The 26,178-nt window shown below is 39.9% G+C and overlaps 1 protein-coding gene across 3 annotated transcripts in view; it reads left to right on the top strand.

Annotated features, from left to right (window-relative positions):
- The window catches only part of CEP85L (centrosomal protein 85L), a 129,994-nt gene that overhangs the window by 72,141 nt on the left and 31,675 nt on the right, over positions 1-26,178 (top strand). For 2 of the 3 annotated variants that reach the window (XM_089530502.1, XM_089530503.1), the window contains exons 4-5: positions 10,991-11,161; positions 14,504-14,625. In XM_089530502.1, coding sequence (XP_089386628.1) covers positions 10,991-11,161; positions 14,504-14,625 — 293 coding nt within the window. The remainder of the gene's footprint in view (positions 1-10,990; positions 11,162-14,503; positions 14,626-26,178) is intronic. The other variant, XM_089530504.1, reaches the window with a different exon arrangement.

Below are 26,178 nucleotides of genomic sequence, written 5' to 3' on the forward strand. Positions count from 1 at the left end.
AGGTCTACCAAAATACTGTACAGGCTGAGTTTCCCTTATCCAAAATGCTTGGGACAAGAAGTGTTTTGGTTTTTTGGATTATTATTATTATAATTTGGATTTTGGAATATTTGCATATACATAATAAGCTATCTTGGAGATGGAACATAACACTAAACAAAAAGGTTATTTATGTTCCACATGTACCTTATACATACAGCCAGAAGGTACTTCTATGCACAGCATTTTAAATAATTTTGTGCATGAACCAGTCTGTGTACATTGAACCATCAGAAAGTAAAAGTGTCACTATGAGGCTATACAGACTGGCTTGAAGTGCTGGAGTGGGGGTGGTGTGGGGGCATGGTGTTTGGACAACGCACGTCCTGATGCTGCTCTCATGCTGGTGTCACGCTGCCCGCCTACCCGCATGGCAGGCGGCGTCGTGGTGCTCCTTTCGCACGGTGTTTATATGAAACACATCAAAAGGCACGCCAGAAAGTGCAGCCACAGCAGCAAGGACACCTTTTTGCTGGCTCTAAAAGGAGCGGCATTACGCCATTTTTTTTAGAGCTGGCAAAGCGCTGGATCGGGGCTGCGGTGTGCCGATCCAGTGCTGAAAGAGGGCAGTACGCTGCTCTATCAAGGGGGTGGTCTGCTTCACCTCTGTGTCAACTAATTTGAGAATTTTAGATTTTGGAGTATTTTGGAATTCCTGATAAGGGAGACTCAGCCTGTATGTAACTAGCTCAGTACACCTCCTGTGGTTTTGCATGAGTGGGGGCATCAGTTCTAGGAGCCTAATTTGGCTTGTGAAGGATCCAGTTCCCCATATCAATTCCCAAAGCTTTACCACCCTCTGACTAATGGAGCGGAGAACAGCCTCCATCCATTTCCTCTGACTGTGCATGGAAGGGGGAGCAAATCTGGCTACACTGAGCTAGCATTTTCCATCGCCACCTTAGAGTAAAGAAAAGAGGGGAGCAGCATAGCTTGGTTCTTGCCTGAAGAACCCCGTTTGGGGCTTTGGATAGATTCCCATGAACACACTTCCTGTCTTATCTGGACTGTAGAAGGCTGGTGCCATATTGGAGGAGATCTGGCCCACTAACCTGAAGTGGTTGTCTACTCTTCAGCTGAGGCACACACACCCCAACCCTATAGATGTTTCTGGTCAGAATGGGAGATCCCCACTGGAGACCCTGTTGCATGTGCCACTACCCTAAGAGAGCTAGGTTGGTGGGGGCTTCCTCAGTTGTAGCACTTCTCTTGTACAGTTCCATCCCAAGAAAAGTTAGGTTGACTCCATCTCATTTGAATTTCCAGCAAACAATCAAGCCTGCATTGTTTTGTAGGGCATCTGGTTTGTAAAACCAGAGTTGACTTTGGGGTCTTTTAATTGTGTGTGTGTTTTAAAACTCTATTTTTTTGTTAGTAATCTGCTTTTAATTGTTGTGAATCATCTTGGACCCCTTGTTATGCTGAGAAGCAATAAGCAAATAGTTTAGTAAGCAAGACTCTTGATACTTGGCAAATGAAATGAATCTTCCTTGCTGTGCCGTATATTCCAGTATGCTGGCACATGGTATCAGTTCATCAGAAGTCTTGAAATCACTGTATTGTAAAAACAGTAGTACTAATCGTTGATGCATGAGATATAAAGGACTGTATTCTGCTTCAAACCTTGCAGCCCAGTCTTGTTTGTGTCATTTGGAAGCAACTTGATGCAAGTTTTCCTTCTAAGATTAGTAAGTGATATTAGCGATTGATCAGTCATATGCATGTAAACATGTAGTGCAAATGCTCAACAGCAGATCAGTAACACCTTGCCTTACTTGCCAGCTGTTGTACCCATAGAATTAACTTGCTAGTATGTTCTTCCACACCCACATATTTTAAAATCCCAAATAATCTAAAGTGATAGATGCCTGCAGCTGAAGATTTGTTTGGTGTCCCACCTCACATGACCTTTTGCCTTTGTTGCTGTCTTAGGAACACTATGCAATCCTGCTATGGGTTGTGTTGATTAGAGAAGTCACCTGGTAGCTCTCTCTTTTGCACACATCCAAAAGACACATTGCCTTCACAGGACTTAGATCAGATGACCTGTGCTGCCTGGTGTGCCTTGCCCATCTATATTGTGATCTAGAACTCCAAAAGACTCCTTTCTGTCTTCACTGGTAGACGAGAAGTTACCTCTTTTCTGCCAACAGCACACAGGTGCTCAGCCTGTTTTATCAGTACAGCGGACCATTGTTATACGCTGGGGTTTGGTTCCAAGATCCCCCGTGGATAACAAAATCCATGTATGCTCAAGTCCCATTAAATATAATGATATAGCAAAATGGTGTCCCTTATAAAAAATGGAAAATCAAGGTTTGATATTTGAAATTTATACTTTTTTTAACATTTTCAAACCGTGTATGCTTGAATCTGTGTATAAAAAATCCGTGTATAAGGAGGGCCGACTGTAGTTGCTGTTTGAGGCTTTGCTTTCCTGCTTTCTCCAAGAACCCTCCTTTTTCACAGCAGTTCTCTTTCGCTTCACTGTTCTTTAGATGTTTGCTTTTACTTACTTGCTCACATATAAATACATGCATGCATTCTAATTCTAATTGTTTTGGGTGCTGTACAGACCGGTGCAAAGTGCCGGCCTGCACACATACTAGGGTTGCCTCGGGGCATCCTTTCCAGACGCCCCACAACCCTAGTACGTTGCTGCAGCGTTGTAATGGTGCCACCCTTTCTACATGGGTGCTGCCATTACGATGTCACGGCCGCACCGCCTCCAAATGGGGTGGTGCAGACGTGACGTCTTGGTGCCGCTGAAGGGCGCTTGGGGTGCCCTTTCAGCAGCAACAGAAGGAGCTTCGTGTATCGCTGGCGCGGCCTTTAAACAGCTGCGCCAGCAATACAAAGAAAAAAGGGGCCGTGGCCCCTTTCTCCCTTTCCCCGCCGCTGTCGGGGTGTCCTTGGGGCTTGACGCTTTTTCCATAAGTGCCTTCTCAATGCACATGTCTTACCTATGCCCATATTTAGCTCCTTACTTGGAACTAACATCCTGCTTCCCAATATCTCATTAAGCTATCTTTTGTGGTTGGGCACCCTTAACCCCTGGGTTCCATCTTTCCTGAGATCTAGTTCAGCTTTTTAACTTCACTTTCACTCCATTCTCTCACAGCGCTTCCTATCCTTAGGTTTTATTTTAAGTTTTAATCCCTGCCCAGTTAAACCCTGCATACAAGATGGCTTGAAAAACATACTACAGTGGACCCTTGATATCTGCTGGGGTTTGGTTCCAGGACCAAATAATAAAATCCATGGATGCTCAAGTCCCATTAAATACAGTGGTATAGTAAAATGGTATCCCTTAGATAAAATGGCAACATCAAGGTTTGCTTTTTAGAATTCGTATCTTTTTGGAATATTTTCAAGCAGTGGGTGGTTGAATCCATAGATGAAGAATCCATGGATATGTAGGGTCTACTGTAGTTTTGTTTCTTGTAGAACTCAAATAAAGGGATTCTTCGGTTAATGAAGTGGATGTGTTCTTGAACATTACTTATTTAACAGAAGAAGCTTTGATACCAGAGGCAGAAATAATATGGACAGAACAGAGATAGGTTCCCACACTACAAAATATACAAGCACTTTGAACATATTTCAACAGACTTTTTATTCAGAACTAAAGATATGCATATGCAAAATGAAACAACCCGGTCAGGTAAGCCTTGCATGAGTAACCAAAAATATGGGGAATCTTCTGGAGAAGCATCAAGGTAGATAGAAAAGTGGATGCTGGTAAAAGAAAGAAAAAATCCGAATACATTCCATTTTGGTAATCAAAACTATAGATCTGTATTTTTTTTTCTCACATGCAGGGGGAAGCTGGTGAGGCTCTCTCTCTTTCTCTTTGTTTTGCTGTTTATGTTCGTGTTCAGGAATGGATTCCAAAGGCAGCATCTATTCACTTTGCCTGTTGTAAGGGAGGCACACAGGGCTACAGTTCATTTGGGTGGAGCAGAATCCTTCCCTTCTACTCAAGCTTTATTGCATTATTTACTACACACATGCTTCTGCAACTAAACGATGAAAGTGTGTGTTTCTCCAACCCTCCTTTGCAATGATGTTGTTGCTAAAAAACATCTGGCTAGACAGAGGACAAGGAGGAAAGGGGGTCTGGGCAGGCATGAAAAGACTTTGTGAAAAGAAGTTTCTTTGTCAGAAGCTTTGTTAGTAGCGGGTTGCCTGTATTGTAAATATTCCATAACATCAACCTGCATAGTTATTCTCTTTTAGAAGCTTTGTCACCAGACACATAATATTATGTTTCATCCGGACCTACTTCCTGAAGTAGATAAAAATGCCCCATCCATGCCTGCATTTACTATTTGCAAGAGGTATGTGTGCACCTGCATATTATGGGGAAAGGGGAAACAACTTTCTGAAGATAAATTAGTCATTAATTCAAAAAGAAATATTATACATTTCTTTTTTGGGATGAAAAAGAAAAAATGAAAATTGTTAAATGACTAGGAATAGATGTATATATACAAGCAATACGTGTTTTTAAACTTTGGGCCAGTTTCCTTTTTCTTCAAGGGACAAAAATGTGCAGCTGCTGCTTACATGGCCTTAAATGGAAATGATCTGGGCTTTCTCCAGAGGGATTAGGAATCTACTGCTGGAGCATGTTGCTCCTTATTTATTTAGAGATCTGGTAGAAAATTCAGGATTACATGTAAGGAGGGAGGCATTTTGTACCTTGTTGTTGTAGCGTATTTGGCATTACACCACCACATTTATCTATACAGTGGAGATAATTCTGACAATGTGCATATACTCATTTTAAAAAACTGCAGCTGTTATCTCTCTATTTGTATGGTGAACAGATGCTCATTTGTATAAAGTCTGATATAAAGTCTATAACGGTATGATCCTACAAACATCTTGAACCTCAGAATTCACATGCAAGACAACATGGTGGCTGAGGAAGCAGAGTGTCACATTATTGATTCAGACTATTCGAATCAGATTGTTGTGATTCCATTCCTAGATGTTGCTGTTCAAACCAGAGTACCCAAGATTTGAGGCACCAGTGTTCAAATTTTAAGTGTTTCTGGAAGGGCCCATTGCATGTAGATGTAAGCCTTGGCACCTCCAGTTAAAGAATATCAAACAGCACAGCTTGGAAAGCCTATATAATCATCATAAGAGTTGTTCACTGTATCAGTATAAGGAGTTTCATATGTTTGTGTTTCATATGGGATTAAGACTTGCCTGCAGCATGGGAGGAAAAAGCAGCCTACTCCATATGACTATAACCTTCAAGAGAAAGCATGAAAATGTTATGTTTGTTAAGTCAGATTCATCTTATGGGAAATAGCTAATGTTAAGACAAACTAACGATCTTACACAGAGATAACATAACATGAGAAGACTATGCAGACTCCCTCTTCTGAAAAGAGGCAGTTTTAAAACTTTTATTGGGATTGGCTTTTTAGTTATATGTTCGTTCTCTTATTTGGTTCTGTCATTTTTCCCCCCAGACTGCCCTCCTGATGAGACCCTTGGCTTATTTAACTTTCTTTTAAAAAAAGAATTTATTGCTTTAGAAAAAAAAAGGAAAATATTCACTGGGAACGCAACCAGAACATTTCGTTAACTAATAACAAATAAGACCAAATTTAGAATGTTATGATAACAGTATGAGAATGCTATTAATTCTTTGTTCTATACCCTGGACTGGGTTTGAAAGGATGTGAAAGATGATATGTGAACACAGTATTTATTACAGCTGCAGTAAAAAAAAAAAGAGGGAAAAAAACATTTAAAATCTTCTGTATTCTGACTTATTGTGAATCTGAAAATAAACATTAAGCAATACTTTTTCAGAAGTTTTCTGTTATGTTTGGCTTTGAAATAAACTGTGAATGTTTTCATAAGAGCCAAATTATCTTATGTGTATGAGATGTGTATTCTTTTGTGTTTCATGCATCATGTTGTAAAGCATCATAATCCCCCCACAGATATTAATGTGTGTGCTTTATTTACAACAATCAATATCTGAGCGTGTGCAAACATGGAAAAATTGAGATACATAGTCAAAGAGAATGCATATATACAAATAATAGTTAAGTTGTAATAACTTAGAATTATGAAAAAACAAAGTTCATTGGAAATAAATCCAGGGCTCTTGTGTATTTGAGAGTCACGAACCTGTTAAATTTGACTCAGCTGGTGGCTAGTTTTAAATTTTGATGGAATTTCTTTGGTTTCTTTGGCCCTTCGACCTGTTTAGAAAACTTATAAAAACAAAGCTAAAGACTAGATTGTTTGTTCAGACCGCACAGTATGCATTCATAATCTTGTTCCACTCCCATCCCTGGTGTAACATGTTGCTGTAGAAAACATCACATATTTGGCAAAACAGCACCAGTTGATGTGCTAGGAGTCTTGTAACTTGGGAACTGCGTTGAGTGTTTTTCTGATAAACTGTTCCAGGAAGCAGTGAGATTAGCTGTGTTCTTTGACATGTTATGAGTGCTGGATGAACGCAGAGGCAAAGGCATATGAAGGAGAGATAAAAGACTGCAAAGCCAATTGAGGTTCTCTTCTAGTAACCAAGAATTCTGGAGCTGGATTATCTCCACTTTAACAGCAATTATAGACTAGAGGCCAAAGATTGCATTTGTCACTCAAGCTGTTATGATTTTTAAGCCACGGTTTACATTTTTACCAGGAGAATATTCTAGCCTTGTCCCCAGCTAAGTGGAATAATAAAACTTAGGCGATCACTCCAAGTCAAGCATTAACATGAGCTGAGTCTTTCCAGCTAAAATAAATTGATATACACAATTAACTCCCTTTGGGCTGCTTGCACTTGTCTCTAGAAAAAAGGAGAAAGCATCATTAGCTTTCCAAATCCTTAACCCTCCAGATGTTTTAAACTACCGCTCCCACCAGCTCCCAGCCATCATGGTCAGGCATAGTGGAACTGTAGTCCAAAACATCTAGAGGTTACCAGGTTGGTGAAGAGAAATACAAGCAGTGGTAGCTTTTTGATGGTATGATAGCCACTGAGCTTTTTAAGGGGGGTAGGGTTCTCATATCCTCATTGCTGGATAAAGCAGTGAAGACAGGGGCAAGCAAAAGCACCTAAGGGGACCATGATGCCCTTAGTTGTGGACTGATGGTGCTGACTTGTTAAACAAATTCACTTTTGAATTCCCCCTGCTTCAGTACCTTATGGGAACCCTCTCCTCCCTCATTTATGTTTTAGGAGTGGTGCCGTTCTTACTGTCAAATAAGGATGAATATGATTTAAACCTTTGTCATGTGTAACTCTCTGCTATATTCAGTAAGCAATGGAACACCAAAAGTGTAATTTTTCACTTGTTAATTCAGATGACAGTTCCCTTTATTTAAATGGGTTTTACTCCTAGTTAAGGGTGTCAAGGATTATAGGTTGATTGCTTAACTTAGGTTTCATGGCAGTTAACGTAGAGAATATGTCAGGTTCTTATCTAAAGCAACATAGATCTTTCTTTTTTCTTATTATATCAATAAAATAAGTGGTACTCATTTCAGTGTTCTGTTAGGGATGACCAACACAATGTGTGAACTCAGTATTCTGTTCCACTCTTTTCATTGGAGATGTACATATAGATGTATTGTAGTTAACAACTGTGTGAGAGTCAAAGGGGTAATATGATGGTATAAGCAGGTAGAGCACAGAGTGTTGATTCCATTGATTCCTGTGTGTTAGATCTGGCCCTGTTTTGCGGTTAAGGGTTTTGCAGCTTAGTGGTTAAGACGCGAGTTCTGATGTTTAGAAGGTTGGCAGTTCAAGGCCTGAGTGCTACATGATGGGGTGAGCTCCTGTCACTAGTCCCAGCTTCTGCCAGCCTAGCAGTTCGAAAGCATGCAAATGCAAGTAGATAAATAGGTACCACTTCAGTAGGAAGGTAACAGAGTTTCATGAAGTCATGCTGTCCGCATGACCACCAGAGTAGTCCTTGGACAATACTGGCTCTTTGGCTTAGTAAAGGAGATGAGCACTGCCCGCTACAGTCAGTTACAACTAGACATTCGTGTCAAGGGACTACCTTTACCTTTACCTTTTTACCTTTGCAGCTATAAACAGACCATTTCATTGGCTTGTGTCTCAGTGTAAGTAAACAAAATACTTTTTTTTCTTCTCTGTTTAAAGTAGGAAAATCACCCAGACTTTCCTACTTTCCTACTGTCTTCTCATGTGTTTAAATTAGATGAGTGTACTTTGTCACCAACGTCTGTGTAATAAGAGTGCCAATACAGGTAACTGGTTTTAGAAGATCCATTAATGGCACAGACATTTTTTGTCATTAGATTTTACATTCTCCTGCATTCTCCTTTCATTCATAGCTACTATGTCCACACACACAAACCACTCTTAGAAACATCCTGTATGGATGGAAGATGCAGATTTTTCTCATGTATCCTTTTATCAAGTTGCTGGCTTTTGTAAGTCAAGTGTCCTTCCAAGTGCCCTTCACAGTGTCAGGCAGTAGAGGTTCATTTTCTGGGAAGAAGCCAAACAGTTAAGCCCTTTAATTTATTCTTCCCAGTTAGTTGTGTGACAGTCTTTCACCCAGTAATATTTGTGAGCTTCTTTTAGTTACTATGCAAGGTCAGTTTGCTTTTCCATGAGGTAGTAATCAACACTAGTATCAGAAGAATTCTTCTTCCCTTTATGAGGGCCTGGTTGTGCTACTTTCCTTGTCTGAGTTTATCCATCTGTAATGCAATCTTCCTCTTTTCCTGCTGCTGTCCACCTTTCCAAGCTTTAATGTCTTTTCTAGCGAGTCTTGTCTTGTCATAATATGGCATGACAGTCTCAGTTAAGTCATCTTGACTTCTAGGAATAGATTTGGCCTTATTTGTTCCAGAACCCATTTGTTTGTCTTTTTAGCAGTCCATTGAACTCATATCCAGCACCACATTTCAAATGAGTTGATTTCCTTTCTATCAGCTTTCTTCACTGTCCAGCTTTCACAACAATACAGAGAAATGGGAACTATGGCTTGGTACAGATTGCCGCTCTGCGGCAGCCTGGGACTGAAATTAGGGCTCGGGAGAGCGGAGCGTCCACTCACTCCTTGCTCTCCTGGTGCCATTTTGGGCGTGCATGCTTTCAAACACCGCATGTGTTAATGATGTGCCTTGTGCACAGTGTCCAAACAGCACGGTGCACAAGAGAGATCACTACACCGCGCCAGGGCACTAATGGCGCCTTGGCAGTGGCTTGGCAGCTCCTTTTTGGAGCCGATTGTTGCTGCGCCCATGCAGTTGCCACGGCAACGATCCGGGTCAGAAAGGAGTGGCATCTCACTGTCCTTTCCTGCCTGTCTGCACCAGGCCTATGATATCTTGGATAATCATGACATTAATATTCAGTGAAATATCATTACTCATCATGATCTTATTTAATTCTTGTTGCCCTACCAAGTCCTAGTCTTCTTCTAATGTCTTGGCTGCATTCTGATTAATGATTGAGCCAAAGTATGGAAAATCTTGAACCATTTCAGCATCTTCATCATTTGCTTTGAAGTTATGCAATTTGTCTGTGGTCATTTTGTGTGTGTGTGTGTGTGTGTGTGTGTGTTCAACTGTAAATCTGCCTTTACACTTTTTTCTTTGATTTTCTTCAGTAATCATTTCCTGTCTCTGCTATTTTTTGTTGCTAATGGTGAAATCTACATATCTTAAACTGTTGTTCCTTTCTCCAGTTTTCACACCTCCTTCTTCTGAGGCTAATCATGATTTACATACAATAGTTTCAAGTTAAACAGATAGGGTGTTAAAATGCAGCCTTGCCTGATTTTCTCTATCTTCTGTCCTAACTGTAGCCTCTTGTCCTGAGTACAAGTTACCCATTAAGATAATCAAATGCTGTGACACACCCATTTCTTTCAGACCAAACCATAGTTTTTCTTGATCTATGCAATCAAAGGCTTTGTTTATCCTTCACAGATTTTCTTTTGGAATTATTTTGTGCACTCCATTATTTAACACATTTGCAATATGATCTCTAGTGCCACTTTCTTTCTGCAACCCAGCTTTGACATCTGGCATCTCTTGTTCTATATACAAGTATGATAAAAATGTTTGTTGCAGAATTCTGAGCATCAGTTTGCTTGCATGGGAAATTAGTGTGATTGTTCTGGTGTTACTGCAATTCCTCGTGTCCCCTTTCTTGGGAGCTGGAATATAAATTGAGCATTTCCAATCTGTGGGCCATTGTTTTGTTTTCTATATTTGTTGGCAGATTGTTGTTAGTACTAGAGTGGATTTGTAGACAAAAGCAGTTCTGTTGTTATGCCATCTGTTGCTGGTGAATTTTTTCTTCAAAGTGCTCTGAGTGCAACATTCACTTCATTTCTAATTCACTAATAGTTCCTCGCATACCAAATATTTTCCTGGCTACTGAGAATAGTCCATCTTCTTCCTCTTTCCCTCCCCCTTCTTTCTTTTCTTTTCAACTCATAACAGCACTATTTATGTTTTCCTTAGTCACTACAATCCTATTCCTGTAACTTCTGCAGTCTGAGCAGTTAGGAAAACTCTCCATTTCGAAGCATCTTTATACCTTAATATTATACAGTACACTATGCAGCCTTGGTACACAATGAAGATTAAACTGGCTTTATTAACAAAACATGCTGTATATGCATATGTATCCAAAGTTTTCTTAGGTTGTCAGACAACCAGTCAAAACATTTAACATTTACCTTGACCTTTGTGTGAACATTAGTGCTAACTTCAAACTGAGTATTGTGTGAATTAATATTCCTACTGTATTTTCTAGCTCATCATTAACAATTTTCAAATAGTCCTATTACTGTGCATTTGTTGTATCATGTACTAAACAGCTTCAAAGAAGCTGAGAGATTGCAGTGATCTATATTGAATTCAAATGTAATGGGAAGATAATATGAACACTTATTAAAACAAGTGCTTCTATACTTAGGAGAGAGACCTTCTGTTATCACTGGAAAATTCCAGACACACTTGCTCTGAACATCATCTGAAGTGCCACCTAGACGTGTTGTCCACAACATTGGCCAGAAAATACGTGGAAGGCTTGTTGGCAAATGTGCTACTGATTTTGGAGCTGGGTTTTGAGGAACGGCTTTCTTTGGTGAGATAGGTGTTAGATTTCTTTTAAAACAGTGCTTGCAAACAAAATGTTAGTTGCTCCATTTTTAGCATTTAGATGTTTGTCTAACCCTTCTTCTGTTGCTAATGTCTGCCAGCTCTAGCAGTGCTATGAAGAAAAAAGGGATGATTGTGAACATCACAAATGAGACATACTAGAGTTTTGTCGCAATTTGGTGAGCATTACATTGGCCTGTTACAGACTGCCCAAATAAAACTGCTTCAGGTCTCTTTGGAGGTATGCTGTTTAAATGATGTATGCATCCTAAGAATCCGGAAGCTGCACCAAAGCTGCACTCCAGTGCTTAGGAATGGAGTGTGGCTTTGGTGCGACCTCCGGTCTCTTAGGACCCATGCATCATTTAAACAGCATACCTCCAAAGAGACCTGAAGCAGCTTTATTTTGGCAGTCTGTAACAGGCCATTGATTCTTTTAGAGGAGAGTAGTACCTTTTGGTTAACCATGGAAAGGGTAGCAGCATATTGTGAGTGGGTCTATGAGCGATTTTCAATGTTCTGCCAATCTGTAGACCCACTAAATGAATAAAATTATGTCACTCAGAAGAGGATTACGAAACATTCAGCTGGGTTTTAACTTAGCATAAACATGTGCATTGAAATCAGAATTCAGAGCACAAGGTATCTGCATTCCTTTTTGGTTGTTATCTGTTTTGGCCAGGCCCTCTGTATAGCAGCCCAGTTCTTATTTCACATTAATTATAAAAATGCATGCACAGCCCAATTCTTCTTTGGTTGCTGTAGACAGAAGCCACAATTGTACATGTGTGCACTATTTATAAATAAGGTTACATAAGTATTTCTTCCCAGGTACAAAATGTAGTCTGTAGAAGGGCCTGGTGGGAGCATCCAGAAGCCTTTACCTTTTAGGAGCCCTTTAGTATGTCCATGGAGTCTGTTTGCTTTACTTCCCACTGGAGGATTTCTATGAATGGTACAATGATGATCCCACAGTGGCTACTTCATAGCCCCTCATTAGGAAGTTGGAAGCAGGCTTTCGGGGAAGAAACAGCAATTGCAGCAGAGGTACACAGGATTCATCAGCAAGTGGAAGCACATTTTACACTATGGTTCATATTTAGAATATAGGTGTTATTTTTTAAAAATCTTTTGCCCAGTTACATGGGCAATAAAATGAGAAATTAAACAACACTCAGTTCCTCTCAGTGGCATACCTTTTGTAGGCTTGTCATTCTATACACTTATTTCTATCCTAAATGTACTTTGTTTCTATAGTAATTGTTTTTTGCTTCCCCTCCCCCCCACCGCCAGTTTCCCGAGCATACATCTCCCCTTTTCTGGGATTCTTTTAGTAAAACTGTAAAACCACTCTCTTGATATCCTTAATTCTACCCAGATGTAATAAATTGTACTTTCCTCTTTTACCCATCCATTATCCATGTTGTTAGAATCATACAGTTGGAAGAGACCACAAGGGCCTCCTAATACCTTAATGTTTTTGTTCCCCTCTGCTGTGTTTACATAATGAAAATCTGCAGATCAAACTAAACACAGATATATTTAAGACTCAGTACTGTGAGCAATACTTGAAGTTTTCTGTTTGATGATTTGGAATAGAATAGTCCAGTGTTCTGTTTCATTAAAGTAATTTTAGGGCCTGAACAGACAGGCCAAAATAAAGCTGCTTCGGGTCACTTTGGAGGTATGTTGTTTAAATGATGCATGCGTCCTAAGTGGCCGGAAGCCACGCCAAAGCCACGCTGCAGTCCTAAGGACTGGAGTGCAGATTTGGCGCAACTTCTGGCCTCTTAAGATGAGTGTGCCATTAAAAAAGTATTATCTCCAAAGTGACCCAAAGCAGCTTTATTTTGGCCTGTCTGTTCGAGCCCTTATATTGTGTAAAAATCTCATATTGTGATTTTATTTACTTCCTGATTACAAAATAATTTACTATTATACTCACTTCCAAATGGAATTTAGTTATGGTTCTCAATTAATACTTTTTCCTAATTGGACTGCTAACTTCTGTGGGAGTCTTCTGAAATATCAGTTAAATTAATGAATGAATTAACTTGCTGACTGGTCCCTTTAAGTTGTTTTTTGCAATATTTAGAAATATCAAACTACCTGTCTTTCAGTAACACAGAATTTTATCTGTGAAGGACTGTTCTATGCATTTGACACCATGTGTGTTGTATGAATCAGAAGTACCTTTGTTGTCCTGGGCAATGTCAAGGGAAGTGTATTTATATCACTAGAAAAAAAAGTTGGATACAAGTAATGGAAAATTACGTGTATGCTTTGGAACAAGGAGCAAAACCAATTAAGCTTTATCACTTTTTTAAAAAAAGGCATGCACCAGTATTAAAAAATACAAAACAAAATGTACTTCTACAAACACATTGCTCTTGCAGAATTTCTAAACACTTGCATATTATTCATAATAGCCTAGTATCTCCTGGAATTAATCATGTGAAAGCAGTAAATATCAATTTATATGAAATGAAATTAAAACCAAAATGGCCTGTTTAACATAGGACAGACTTTAGTTGTTTGTTTGTTTGTTTGTTTGTTTGTTTGTTTTAAGAAACAGGTATCTACCCCAGTAATCTAGGTAAACATTCCTGTTTTTGAACCATGATATTTCTTCCATGTATCCCATGTCTATTAAATTGAAAGCATTTGTTTATTTAATATCTGGTACGTGAGGAAGTTCTTTTCGCTGGTGTGCCTAGCATATTCTTTTGAAATATTACAGTAACTAGAAATAGGAACTTTACGTCTTCAGGAGTAACATTCCTTTTTGCCTTCATCTACCAGTGCAGACTGTCATCACAAATAAAATTTAAGTCAAAGAAAAAAATCTTCATCATTATTGTTTTTGTAATGTGCACATTTCACTGACCCATGTTATACAACACAGACTGTCTGTGACACTGCTGATGGATACTTCATTTATACCTCCAAAGAATAATCTAATGGATATAGTGAAAAGAAAACACAATAATAGAAGCACTGTAGGACTCTTCAATTAGTTCCATTACAATAAAATTTAAAATAAGGAAATATTAGGCATAAACAAAGCAAATTAAAACATTTATAAACTGTAAAGCAACTATAGACCATGTTCTGGTACATCCATACCAAAGTAAGGACTGGTTTCTTTAGAGGCTTCCATAAGTGTTTTCTGAAGTATATTTCTCTTAACTAAACACATAGTTGATACTTCTAAATGTATAAGCCCGACAAGGCATTGCTTGTTTGCTGTTTTTTGAGGGTTTTTTTTTTGTTTTGTTTTTTGACAGCACTGTCTCCTCTCATAGTGTTCTCATACATTTCTTCACAGGTTCTGAGCGGATCATCTCATCAGAGTTACTCAGCAGCAAGCTTTCAAGATTACAATAACTTGGAATCCCTGATGAAAATCAAAGAAGGGTTGTTAAGGCAAAAAGAGATTGTGATAGATCAGTGAGTAAATCCACTCTTAATCTCTAGATGTATTGAAATCATTGTCTATGTGATCAGTGCTTCTATGTCATAAAAAGAGCATAGCTGATGTTCTGTATTGTAAGACCCATTTAAAATGGGATTTAAAACAGAACAACGAATATTGTAAGGCCATTATATAACTTGATGATACATTCTGGCAGATGAAGCTGTCCTGTGCTGACACTATTGATTTGACTTTCCAAGAAGGTCAAGTTGACTGGTAAGAGTTTTCCAAGTTCTTATTCAAAAATTTTCCCAGCTCTGCTGCCAGTTTGCCTTTAACTAGATTGACTCTTAAGAATTTTCTTGTGCAAAGCACCATATTAAAGGACATCTTATTATCCTGCTTCAGAAAGGATACCAGAATGCTAGAAAAGATACAGAATTGGAAGGTTCACAAAGCTCCTTACTGATCTCAATTTAATTTGCTTAACAGACCTGTTATGCTGCTGCCAGATATTGTACAATATGGTTTTACAACTTGCACATTACAGTGGTGGCATAGGCTGGATGTTATTTTTCTATATTTTTAGCAAATTCAAGGCCTTGAACATAAGTTCAGCAGCAAATCATAAAAAAAAAAACACCTGTGGGAGCCTAGGTGATCAAAATGTCAAATTCTGCAAAATCTGGCTCTCAGAGTGAGAGGTATAAGGCAAAGAACCTTTAATCTTCTATAAGATACAGTGGTGGAGGAACTATGCCTGTTTCAGTGGGATGTCTCTTTTCTCCCTGTAAGATCTCATGTCCCCTAAGGTGCTGCTTGTGAAGCATGCAGAATATTTTGAGTAGCAGAAAGGAAACCAAAAATTCCCCCTGTATGGGGAGTGGGGGTGAGGGGAAGAGAGAGAATGAATGAATGAATGAACAGAAACCTTTTCTCAGTGCATAGGTCTTTGTTGGTTACCAGCCTCTGTTGCTTATTTTGACAAAACCGAAGAGGATGATCAGATAACCATTTTTGGATTCAAGAAGAAAATAATGATAATAGAGTTTCAGTCTTCTCAATATGACTGAGATGATCATTTCACTTGTTGTGAAAGCCAGTGTGGCATAGTGGTTTGAATGTTGGAGTACAACTCTGGAGACCAGAGTTTGATTCCCAGCTCGGCCATAAAACTCACTAGGTTACCTTGGGCAAATCACATACTCTCAGTCATAGGGGAAGGCAGTGGCAAACCTCCTCTGAACAGATCTTGCCAAGAAAGCCCCATGATAGGTTTGCCTTAGGGTTGCTATAAATTGGAAATGACCTGAAGGCACACAGCAATAACTACAACAAATTAAGCTGTAAACTGCCCCATTCCCTTCTGCCTCATTATTTTTGTTTTGGTTTTTGCTTATTAAACAGAAACTTTATGGTTTTAAAATATTAAATACTACATGGCTGTGAGAGCCAGCATGGTGTGGTGGTTTGAGCATTGCAGTGCAACTCTGATGACCAGGGCTCTGATCTCATCTTGGCCAGGGAAACAGACTTAGTGACATTGGGCAAGTTGTAGTCTCTTAGCCTTGGAGGAAGGCAAAGGTAAACTCCCTCTGAACACATCTGGCAAAACAAACAACCCCCATCCTGTGATACGTTTGCCTTAGGATGGCCATAAATTGGAAATGACTTCAAAGTACACAACAACAACAAGGCTGTATTTTAGCACTGGAGATAATAGTGGATTCTTGTAGAGTTACATCTGGTGTACTCTGTGTATTTGTCCTTTGCTCTTGTGAAAGCACAGATGTACACACACCAGTTAAATCACTAGTTCGTAACAGTTTGGCTTCTTCTGACCTTGATTGGCCATTGCATGCTATACATTTTCACTGCAGTGCTGAGATTTAGTACTGACACTGTTTATTTGGCAAGGATTGCCTAGAATGGTAGTGTATAAATGCCAAGTGCTAAACGTATGACATGAGTCACTAAAAATAATAGCACACTCATCAACATTTGCTGTGTTCTTTTCTAAACAGCTTAGGGGTGTTAAAAAGCTTTTTACAGAAAGGTAAATACAGAGGTTAGGATTTGAGTGAATAACTTTCATTCCATAGGGGGTAATTATGTTTGAAATTCTGAAGCAGAAGTTGACTCTTTGACTTTATTACCACTAGCAGAACTATGCTTAACTCATGCATAGATGGATGAATTACATATTTCTAATTTTTGACTGTTGGTAGAACTGTTTGTGCTTGAGATGTTCAGGTGACAGTATGCAGTTGGATATGTGTGGGTTATGTTGTTATATAGGCCCTGCTTACATACAAAGAGGTTTTTTTAAAAAAAACAACAACACAAATCCAGATGAGCAGCCCTATCACTGGGTCAAAATCCATTCAATCAAACATTAAAGGTAGACTAGGCAGTTAAAGAGAAATAACATGTACAGATGTTATAGTTGTCAGAATTGCTACTTGCTTTATCTGTGACTGTCTTATACATTATTTCTGCCAAAGGAGAAGTTGAAAATTGTTTTAGTTTGCTTTTATTTAATAAGCCTGTATACTGAACTGAAGCATTGGACATTACTGATGGTGGTGGTGAATTGTGGATGAATAAACCACATGCTGCATTATATTTGAATTCAACCTTCTCAGTAAAACTTTCTAAACATCTGTCGAATATATAGCTGGAATGTGACCAATCTTTCAGTCAGAAATGCTTGCACAGTTCAGATTTGTGACCTTGCTACTTATTATTATTATTATTATTATTATTATTAACCTTTATTTATAAAGCACTGTAAATTTACACAGCGCTTACATACAATATTTTAATTAGGCGGTTCCCTGCCCTCAGGCTTACAATCTAAAAAGCCACGACACAAAAGGAGAAGGGAGTGGTGGAGGGGAAGGGGATGAGGGCCAGTAGTTCTTCTCTGACTCCGAGGCCTGGACCAAGGCAGATGGACTGGAGGGAGGGCTTGGCTTCTTAATGGATGGGTAAACTTCTTCCAGGGAGGCCTGTTGGAGTTAGCCTGCCTCTCTAGTAGGATAATACATATAAAATACATAGCAATACAGGAAATGATTCAATAAAACAGGCAACAAAAGAACATCAAATAGCAAGTGACAGTTATGCAATGCCTGGGAACACTTCTCTGAACAGGATGGTCTTCAGCTCCATTTTGAAGCTGGTTAAAGAAGTGATGGCTCTTGCTCGTGGGGGAAGAAGGTTCCAAGAGTGAGGGGCAGCGAGTGAAAAGAGGCGAATCCGAGATGGGGCAGAGGAAATGCTGGGCTGGGACAGCAGACCTTGACTACCAGAACGGAGGGCCCGAGTGGGAAGGTGAGGAGAAATAAGGTCTGATAAGTAAGGAGGGGCCAGCCCATGGAGGGCTTTAAACATCGACAGCAGGAGCTTGTACTGAATGTGGAAAGGGAGTGGGAGCCACTGAAGGGATGCCAACACAGGAGAGATGTGGTCAGAGCGGTGGGCGGATGTGATAATGCGTGCAGCTGAATGCTGGACAGAGATTAAAGAACGGAGGTGAGAAAGAGGAAGCCCAGCCAGGAGGACGTTACAGTAATCAAGTCGTGAGACCACAAGGGCATGGACTGGGATCTTGGCAGTAGAGGCGGAGAGATATGGTCGGATTTTGGCAATATTGTATAAGAAGAATCTACAAGCCTTGGCTGTGGTCTGGATCTGAGGGATACACAACAGAGAAGAATCAAAGATAAAACCAAGACTGCGGGCTTTCTGGACTGGTTGCATAGAAATGTTGTCCACAGAGACAGAAAAGGAGTGTTGACGGGTGGACTTAGGAGGAAAGACAAGAAGCTCCGTCTTGGACATGTTGAGCTTCAAACACCGATGGCTCATCCACTGCGAGACAGCCGTGAGACAAGACGAAACTTGCTGTTCAAGTCTTGGAGAAAGGTCAGGAGTGGAAAGATACAGCTGGGTGTCATCGGCATACAGATGGTAGGAAAAACCAAAAGAGCTAATGAGTTTACCTAAGAACAGTGTGTAGAGAGAAAACAGAAGGGGACCCAGAACAGAGCCCTGGGGAACTCCAACAGATAAGGGAACAGAGGATGAAGTCTGATCACCTGTGACCACTGCAAAAGATCTGCCTGACAAATAAGATCTAAACCAGTCGAGAACAGAGTCTGAGAACCCAAGATCAGAAAGTATATCAACTAGAAGGCAGTGATCAACGGTGTCAAAGGCTGCAGACAAAGCGAGAAGGATGAGAACAGAGTAAAGGCCATTAGCCTTGGCCTGTAAAAGGTCATTCGAGATCTTAGTGAGAGCTGTCTCTGTAGAATGCCTTGGGCGGAAACCAGACTGAAAGGGATCGAGGATGGAGTTGGCTTCAAGAAACTCAAGACAGAGAGAATAAACAACCCGTTCCAAAACTTTAGAAAGAAAGGGAAGAAGAGAAATCGGACGATAGCTAGACAAAGAGGAGGGGTCAAGAGAAGGTTTTTTCAGAATTAGGGAAATGAGAGCATGTTTGAAGTCCGACGGGAAGGAGCCTGTCGAGAGAGAGAGATTGAAGATATGGAGAAGAGAGGGCAGAAGAGAAGGAGCTATAGAAATTTGAAGACGAGTAGGAATTGGATAAAGAGCACAGGTTGCAGGTTTGCAAGAGTTCAGAAGTGTAGCGAGTTCATCCAAAGAGGCAGGAGGAAACACAGAAAATTTGTTAGGCGAGGGCAATAGAAGATTAAGAGCAGAAGAAGAATCGGGGGGGACTATCTCAAAGCGAATAGTGGTGATCTTTGAGATGAAGTAATTAGCAAAGTCATTGGGAGAGAATGATGAAGAGACAGGAGGAGAGGGAGGTTTAAGCAAAGTGTTGAAGGTGGAGAACAAATGCTGTGGGTGCCTCTCATTGGCAGAGATCAATGATTTGTAATAATTCTGTTTTGCCATAGAGAGGGCGCGTGAGAAAGAAGAAAGAATAAATTTGTAATGAATAAATTCAGCCCACTGTTTGGACTTTCTCCAAATATGTTCTGCTGCTCTAGAGTAGGACCAGAGAAACTTGATGATGGGGGTAAGCCAGAGCTGAGGCCTAGTCTTAGAGGAAGAAGTGCGTACAGAGACAGGGGCAAAGCGGTCAAGAGTCGAGGAAAGAGTGGAGTTAAATAAAGACATTGCTGAGTCAGCAGAATCCCCAAGATTTAGGGAAGAGAGAGATGAATCCAGGGTCTGACCAAGATGGTTAGAGTTAACAGATCGAAGATCATGAAAATAGCGTTGAACAGTGTTGACGAGGAGGTGGAGTATAAGTGAGAGCAAAGTGAGAGATAGTGGAAAGTCAAGTGCCAGGTAGTCAGAAATGGCGCAGTTTGCAGCAAGAACTAGGTCAAGACAGTGACCAAGAGAATGAGTTGAAGAGTTGGAATGTGGTTGGAGGCCAAAAGAAGCTAGGAGAGAGTTAAAGCGAGATGTTGTCGGATTATTGGAATCATCAGCATGGATATTAAAGTCACCTAGGATCAAATATTTCAGAATTTGAGGATGCAAAATGCATTTGCTCAAATGCATTGGCCCTTGCCTACATCAGCATGCTTTAGCTCAAGTAAAAGTAAAAACAAGAAGTCTGTCAGGTTCAGATTTCTGTTCCTATCAATGTTGAGCCCACTATTTCTGGAGGCTCACTATCAAGGGATGGCATGATAGTTATTCCTTGTTGTTTTGTCTTGACCACTTGGTAGTGAGAGGTATGCTTCCACTGCCAAACATTCCACCCCTGCTGCTCCATAAATTTGTCTGATAAATGTGGCTGTGTGCCGAATTCAGGGATGAGTGGTGTTCCTTATATAGCCAAAACATCATATATGCCTTACCAAATGTTACATCTGAGTAAACACGTTAAAGTGGCCTCAGGATGTCTTTGTGTACCTATAGGTGTTCTAAGGATATCCTTTTTAAAATGGGGTAAGTAGAATTGTAACCAGAGTTTGAATGACTGAACTTTCATCAACAGAATGGCATCCCATCCGTGGAGCAGATCTCACTTTCTGTCCCCTGCACACTTATTCTAATCTGCCCCAGAGGGGATGGAGTGAACCTCCAGAATAGATTTGTGGGATGTGGGGGCCTACATGGAAGAAGAGAAGGAGGAAAGGTTTCACTTCTTGACTGGAAGTCCACCCAATGCAATCCTGGCTATCCCCTAGTGTTCAAAGCAGAGCATGGAAAAATTACCTTTGTGGATCACTCCATGCTGTCTGGATGATTCTGGAAGTTGTAGCCCAAAATGCTTTGGTTCCAAATGTGGCTGCACCAGAGGCTCATATAATGAAATATATACCAGTTGTTCTTCACTCCTCTAGAAATCAAAAGAATAGATAGAAAACCCTGAAATTACTTGAATTGTTTTCTGTACCTGCCATGCTAACTGATGTATTAAAATAAATGTGGGGGCTGAAATTACGTCTTTCTATTCAGTTGCTAAATTTGACTGGCAAGAGGTCTGAAAAATGGGGCATTCGTACATGCAAATTGCATGTTTAAAAATACATATTTTTTCTTGTTAAACGTTTATCAGTTATTATTATTATTATTATTATTATTAAACTTTATTTCTATAGCGCTGTAATTATACACAGCGCTGTACAAAGTCGGTAAAATTAGGAGTAAATAAAAGCCTGCCCAAGGCGTACATTCTAAGATAATAAGAATTAAAAGAGGAATAGATAAAATTACCATATAGAAAGGAAAAAACAGATTAAAAACATCAAATATCAAACAAATCACATCACATCACATCACATCAAATATTGTCAGACAGCCAGATAACAATCACAAATTCCCTGAGAACGCTTCCCTAAACAATATGGTTTTCAGCTCAGCTTTAAAGCTGGTTAGGGAAGTGATGAGCCGTGCATGCAGAGGAAGAAGGTTCCAGGAATGAGGGGCAGCTAGAGAGAAGGGACGGATCCGGGACGGGGCAGAGGAGATCCTGGGTTGAGAGAGGAGATTTTGGCTACCAGAGCGGAGAGTGCGAGTAGGGATGTAGGGAGAGAGAAGATCAGTTAAATAAAGAGGGGCCAGCCCATGCAGGGCTTTAAAGGTGAGCAGCAAAAGTTTGTACCTGATGCGGAAAGGAAGAGGGAGCCAGTGAAGGGAAGACAACAGAGGGGAGACATGATCATAACGGCGAGCGAGTGAAATAATGCGTGCAGCTGAATGCTGAACAGAAATTAATGGGTGGAGGTGAGAGAGAGGAAGCCCTGCCAGGAGGAGGTTACAGTAGTCTAATCGTGAGACCACTAGGGCATGGACCAGTGTCTTTGCAGTAGAAGCTGAGAGATATGGACGGATTTTGGCGATATTATAGAGAAAAAATCTACAGACTTTGGCTGTAGTCTGGATCTGTGGGATAAATGACAAAGAGGAGTCAAAGATGAAACCGAGACTGCGGGCTTCCTGGACCGGCTGGATCGAGATGTTATTGACGGAAATAGAAAAGGAATAGTGAAGGGTGGGCTTAGGAGGGAAAACAAGAAGCTCAGTCTTGGACATATTGAGCTTCAGACGCCGATGGTGCATCCAGTGGGAGACAGCTGTTAAACAGGATGACACTTGCTGCTCTAGCTCTGGTGAAAGATTAGGGGTGGAAAGGTACAGCTGGGTATCATCGGCGTAAAGATGGTAGGAGAAACCAAAAGAACTGATAAGTTTGCCAAGGGAGAGTGTGTATAAAGAGAACAGAAGGGGACCCAAAACAGAGCCCTGAGGAACTCCAACAGATAAGGGGACAGAAGACGAGGTCTGACCACCCGAGACCACTGAAAAAGATCGATCTGACAAGTAAGATGTGAACCAATCGAGAACAAGGCCCGAGAAACCAAGGTCAGAGAGTACATCTATTAGGAGACAGTGGTCCACGGTGTCGAAGGCCGCAGACAGATCGAGTAGGACAAGGATAGAATAGGACAAGGATAGATAAAGCAGTTATTTGCTTTACAGAGATTACAGTACAATTACAAGCATTTTACACTAATAATTTGGTGTAAATGTTTTTCAGTTTACTCAGCATTACTCAGTTTGAATTGATTGCTAAATCTCCTCCTTTTTACAGTTCATGCCCCAACTAGAACCATACTAGATTTTTTCTTTCATTCCCCCTCCCATATATCTTAATACAAAATAAGTATAAGTATACAAATAAGTATTTGCTAATTTTTAATATCTTTACATGTTATCTTTTATCCCCCATGAATTATTTAAATACCTTGACAGAAGTTTCCATTCTCTTTCCCAATAGTCTGTTGGCTTCTTATTATTCCAGACCTTTACCCTATCCATTCCTCTTTCTTGGGTATTCTTTCCGATTTCCAGTACTTAGCCAGTATAATTCTGGCTGCATTAACTAGGTATAATACCATTCTTCAATGCTTTTTTTTCTTTATCTGCTCCCAAAATAAAAGTACTGCTAGAAACAGATAAAAAGAAGTTGGATAGTTTAATTTCAGATCAGGCCAGATTCAAATTACAACAATTAAAAAGAAGGGATGTGGCTGCTGCATCCATTCCACTATAAGTACTGTTCCCAAGTAATATACAGTTTCAGTGATACGAGCTCTCTGCAGCAGTTTGAAGGAGGAATAATCAGTTTTGTGTCTTAAAATTTTGATTTTATTATTAATTTAACCACTGGTGGCGCAGTGGTTAAATGCCTGTACTGCAGCCATTCACTCAAAACCACAAGGTTGCCAGTTCAAGACCAGCAAAAGGGCCCAAGCTCGACTCAGGCTTGCATCCTTCTGAGGTCGCTAAAATGAGTACCCAGACTGTTGGGGGCAAATTAGCTTACTTGCTAATTAGCTTACTTGCTGTTCACCGCTATGATCTTTGGAATAGCGGTATATAAATAAAACAAATTATTAATTATTAATTAATTCATTCTGTTCTTTGAAGTCTATCCAGAAGAATTCTTCACTATGGTAGATTCACTCATTTTTCATTCTTGAATGTTGGCTGTTAATGATGGGAAGCTGTCTCAATGACAATGCTGTTTGCTGCCAATTTTATTGGGGAAGTTGTTTTGAAGGGACGGAGTAGTAAATGTAAAAGCTCTCTTCCTAAACAAATTGTACTTTTAGTCATGAGAATTTTCCAGAAAATTACATTTTGGAAAAATTTCCAGTGCCTTAATTAGAATGTGATCTAATTTGGCATGTTTATTTAACTGGTGTTTACTAAACCACTCTTTTTCCAGGAAAAAAATGTTCCAACCACCCATAAAGATTTATAGTGATTTTTAAAGGGAAAAAACCCCTACTTAATGCAGTTTCAATATTATATTCAAACAGATGCAAAGGTTTATGTGGAAGTACTTTTATTAGAATATTACTTTTTTGAAAACATATATTCTTGCTTTACATTTAATTAAGGGGGAAAAGCACTAAAAATTGTTGACACACTACTTTTAACACACCGAGCTGTGCAATAGATGCTCTGGTTATCCACTCATCAGTTTTTGACTTTATTTCAGTTTTAACTCTGTTTTGCTGAGATCATTGGGGAACCTCAAGTTTCATTATCACTGCCTTTAAAATCACTTGCTGGTCTTCCTCACTGCAGAAATAAAGCACTTTGACACCACTTTAACTGTCATGGCTCCATCTTGTAGAATCCTGGGAACTGTAGTTTGGAGAGGTATTCAGCTTGGTCTCTCAGAGAACTCCAGCACCTCACCAAACTATAAACACCAGGATTCTGCAGGATAGGGATATGGCAGTTAAAGTGATGTCAGACTGCTTTATTTCTATAGTGTGGATACACCCTTAGCCAATCCTGTTTTGATATCCATGATGTTATTAATGAATTTGAGAAAATGTAAAAAATAAATAAAAATTTAACACTTTACATGGAGAAATGAAACCCTGAAAAATGTTCCATTGCACATCCCTGGTCTCCAGTTGCCTTTGAAAATAGGTTGCTGTCATTTGTTCAATTTTTAATACCCAGGTATATGAAGTAACTGATCTGTACAAAGTTTCTCATATTCACAATCCACACCCTCTGGAATACCCTTCCATGGGAGGCTAAGCCAGACTCCTCCTGGCTTTCTTTTTGCCAGTAGGCAAAGACATTTTTATTCAAGTAAGCTCTTAATATATAATCGCGTCTGGGCAGTTTTTACATGGCATGTACGTTCTAGCTTTGTTGTTTAACTTCTGTATGTTTTATGTCATTTTATGCTGTTTTTACCTAGATGATTTTAATTGTTTTTAAATTTTTATTGCAACTTTTAAAAAAATGATTTCATCTGTGAGCTGCCTTGGGTCCCTTTCTGGGAGAAAGGCAGCACAGATATGAAATAAATAAATATGTAAACAAGGAAACTGTTAAACTGTTGCTTAGTGTTATATCTGAACTAGACCAATGGTTCCCAACCTGTGGGTCGGGACCCCTTTGGGGGTCAAAGGACCCTTTCAGGGGGGTCACCTAAGACCATTGGAAAACATCTATTTAATTACAGTTATGAAGTAGCAACGGAAATAATTTCATGGTTGGGGGTCATCACAACATAAGGAAGTGTATTTATGGGTCGTGGCATTAAGAAGGTTGGGAACCACTGGAACTAGACCATTTAATTTTGTAATTGTACTTTTCATCTTTTTGAGACATGTACATTTCTTTCTCCTAGAGAATTATGGTTTAGTTTAAGTCTGATGCTTATGCTGTGCTGAATTTCCATTCTTGCACAGTTGCACCTTCCTTTGTTGCACCCGGATAAATTTTGCGTAGTGTACTTCTAGGAGAACAGAGAAAGGAGTGGCCAGATAGCTGGTTTTAAAAATGTAACTAGCTTTAAAAGAAAAATAATCCAGGAGATTCAGTTTCTTCTAAAAGAAATGAAGAGAAGAAAATGGTTACAGCAGAAGTTCATTAGGTACCACAACCAGAATTCTCTTAATGTCATGCATTGGTGTAATCTGCTGTTAAACCAGCAAATGTACTGTGTGTGAGAGAGAGACAGAGAGACAGAGAGGGGGGAGATGTTATTGCATCTGGGAGAAAGAAAGAGCTGTCACCACAAAATTATAGCTAGATGGTGCCCTGGAGGCCCTGCCACTGATTGGTCATAGAGGTGAACTCCCTCACTAACAAACTACTGCACCACTGGCAACAGCCCCATGGTATCCGGAAGCTGAGCAGAAGTACGTTGGTCGAGAATTACAATCTGCTAGCATGCCGTAGAATCTCTACCCTTCAATTTTCTTTTGAAAAAGGTGCCAAAGATGCTTAATAATATAACAGAACTAACTCTAAAAGGAGTCTGTGGACAGTAACAAAGATTGGCACAGTGCCTGGGAAGTGTGTCAGCTTGAGGCTTTTGTCCAGACCTATCACGAGAAGGTTTATACCCCTCTGATAAAGCATGAAACTCAGTGTCATGTAGTTTGAGCTTTGGACTACAACTCTGGAGAACATATTCGAATCCCCACTCAGCCATAGAAACCCATTGAGTGACCCTGGACAAGTCATACTTCCTCAGTGCCAGAGGATGACAGAAACGAAACCTTCTGAACAAATCTTACCAATTAAAGAGATACTGTACACTTGAA

The sequence above is a fragment of the Sceloporus occidentalis genome, unplaced genomic scaffold (genome assembly GCF_023333645.1).
Source record: "Sceloporus occidentalis isolate IW3139 unplaced genomic scaffold, rSceOcc1.0.p SCAF_6, whole genome shotgun sequence".
Taxonomy (NCBI): Eukaryota; Metazoa; Chordata; class Lepidosauria; order Squamata; family Phrynosomatidae; genus Sceloporus; species Sceloporus occidentalis.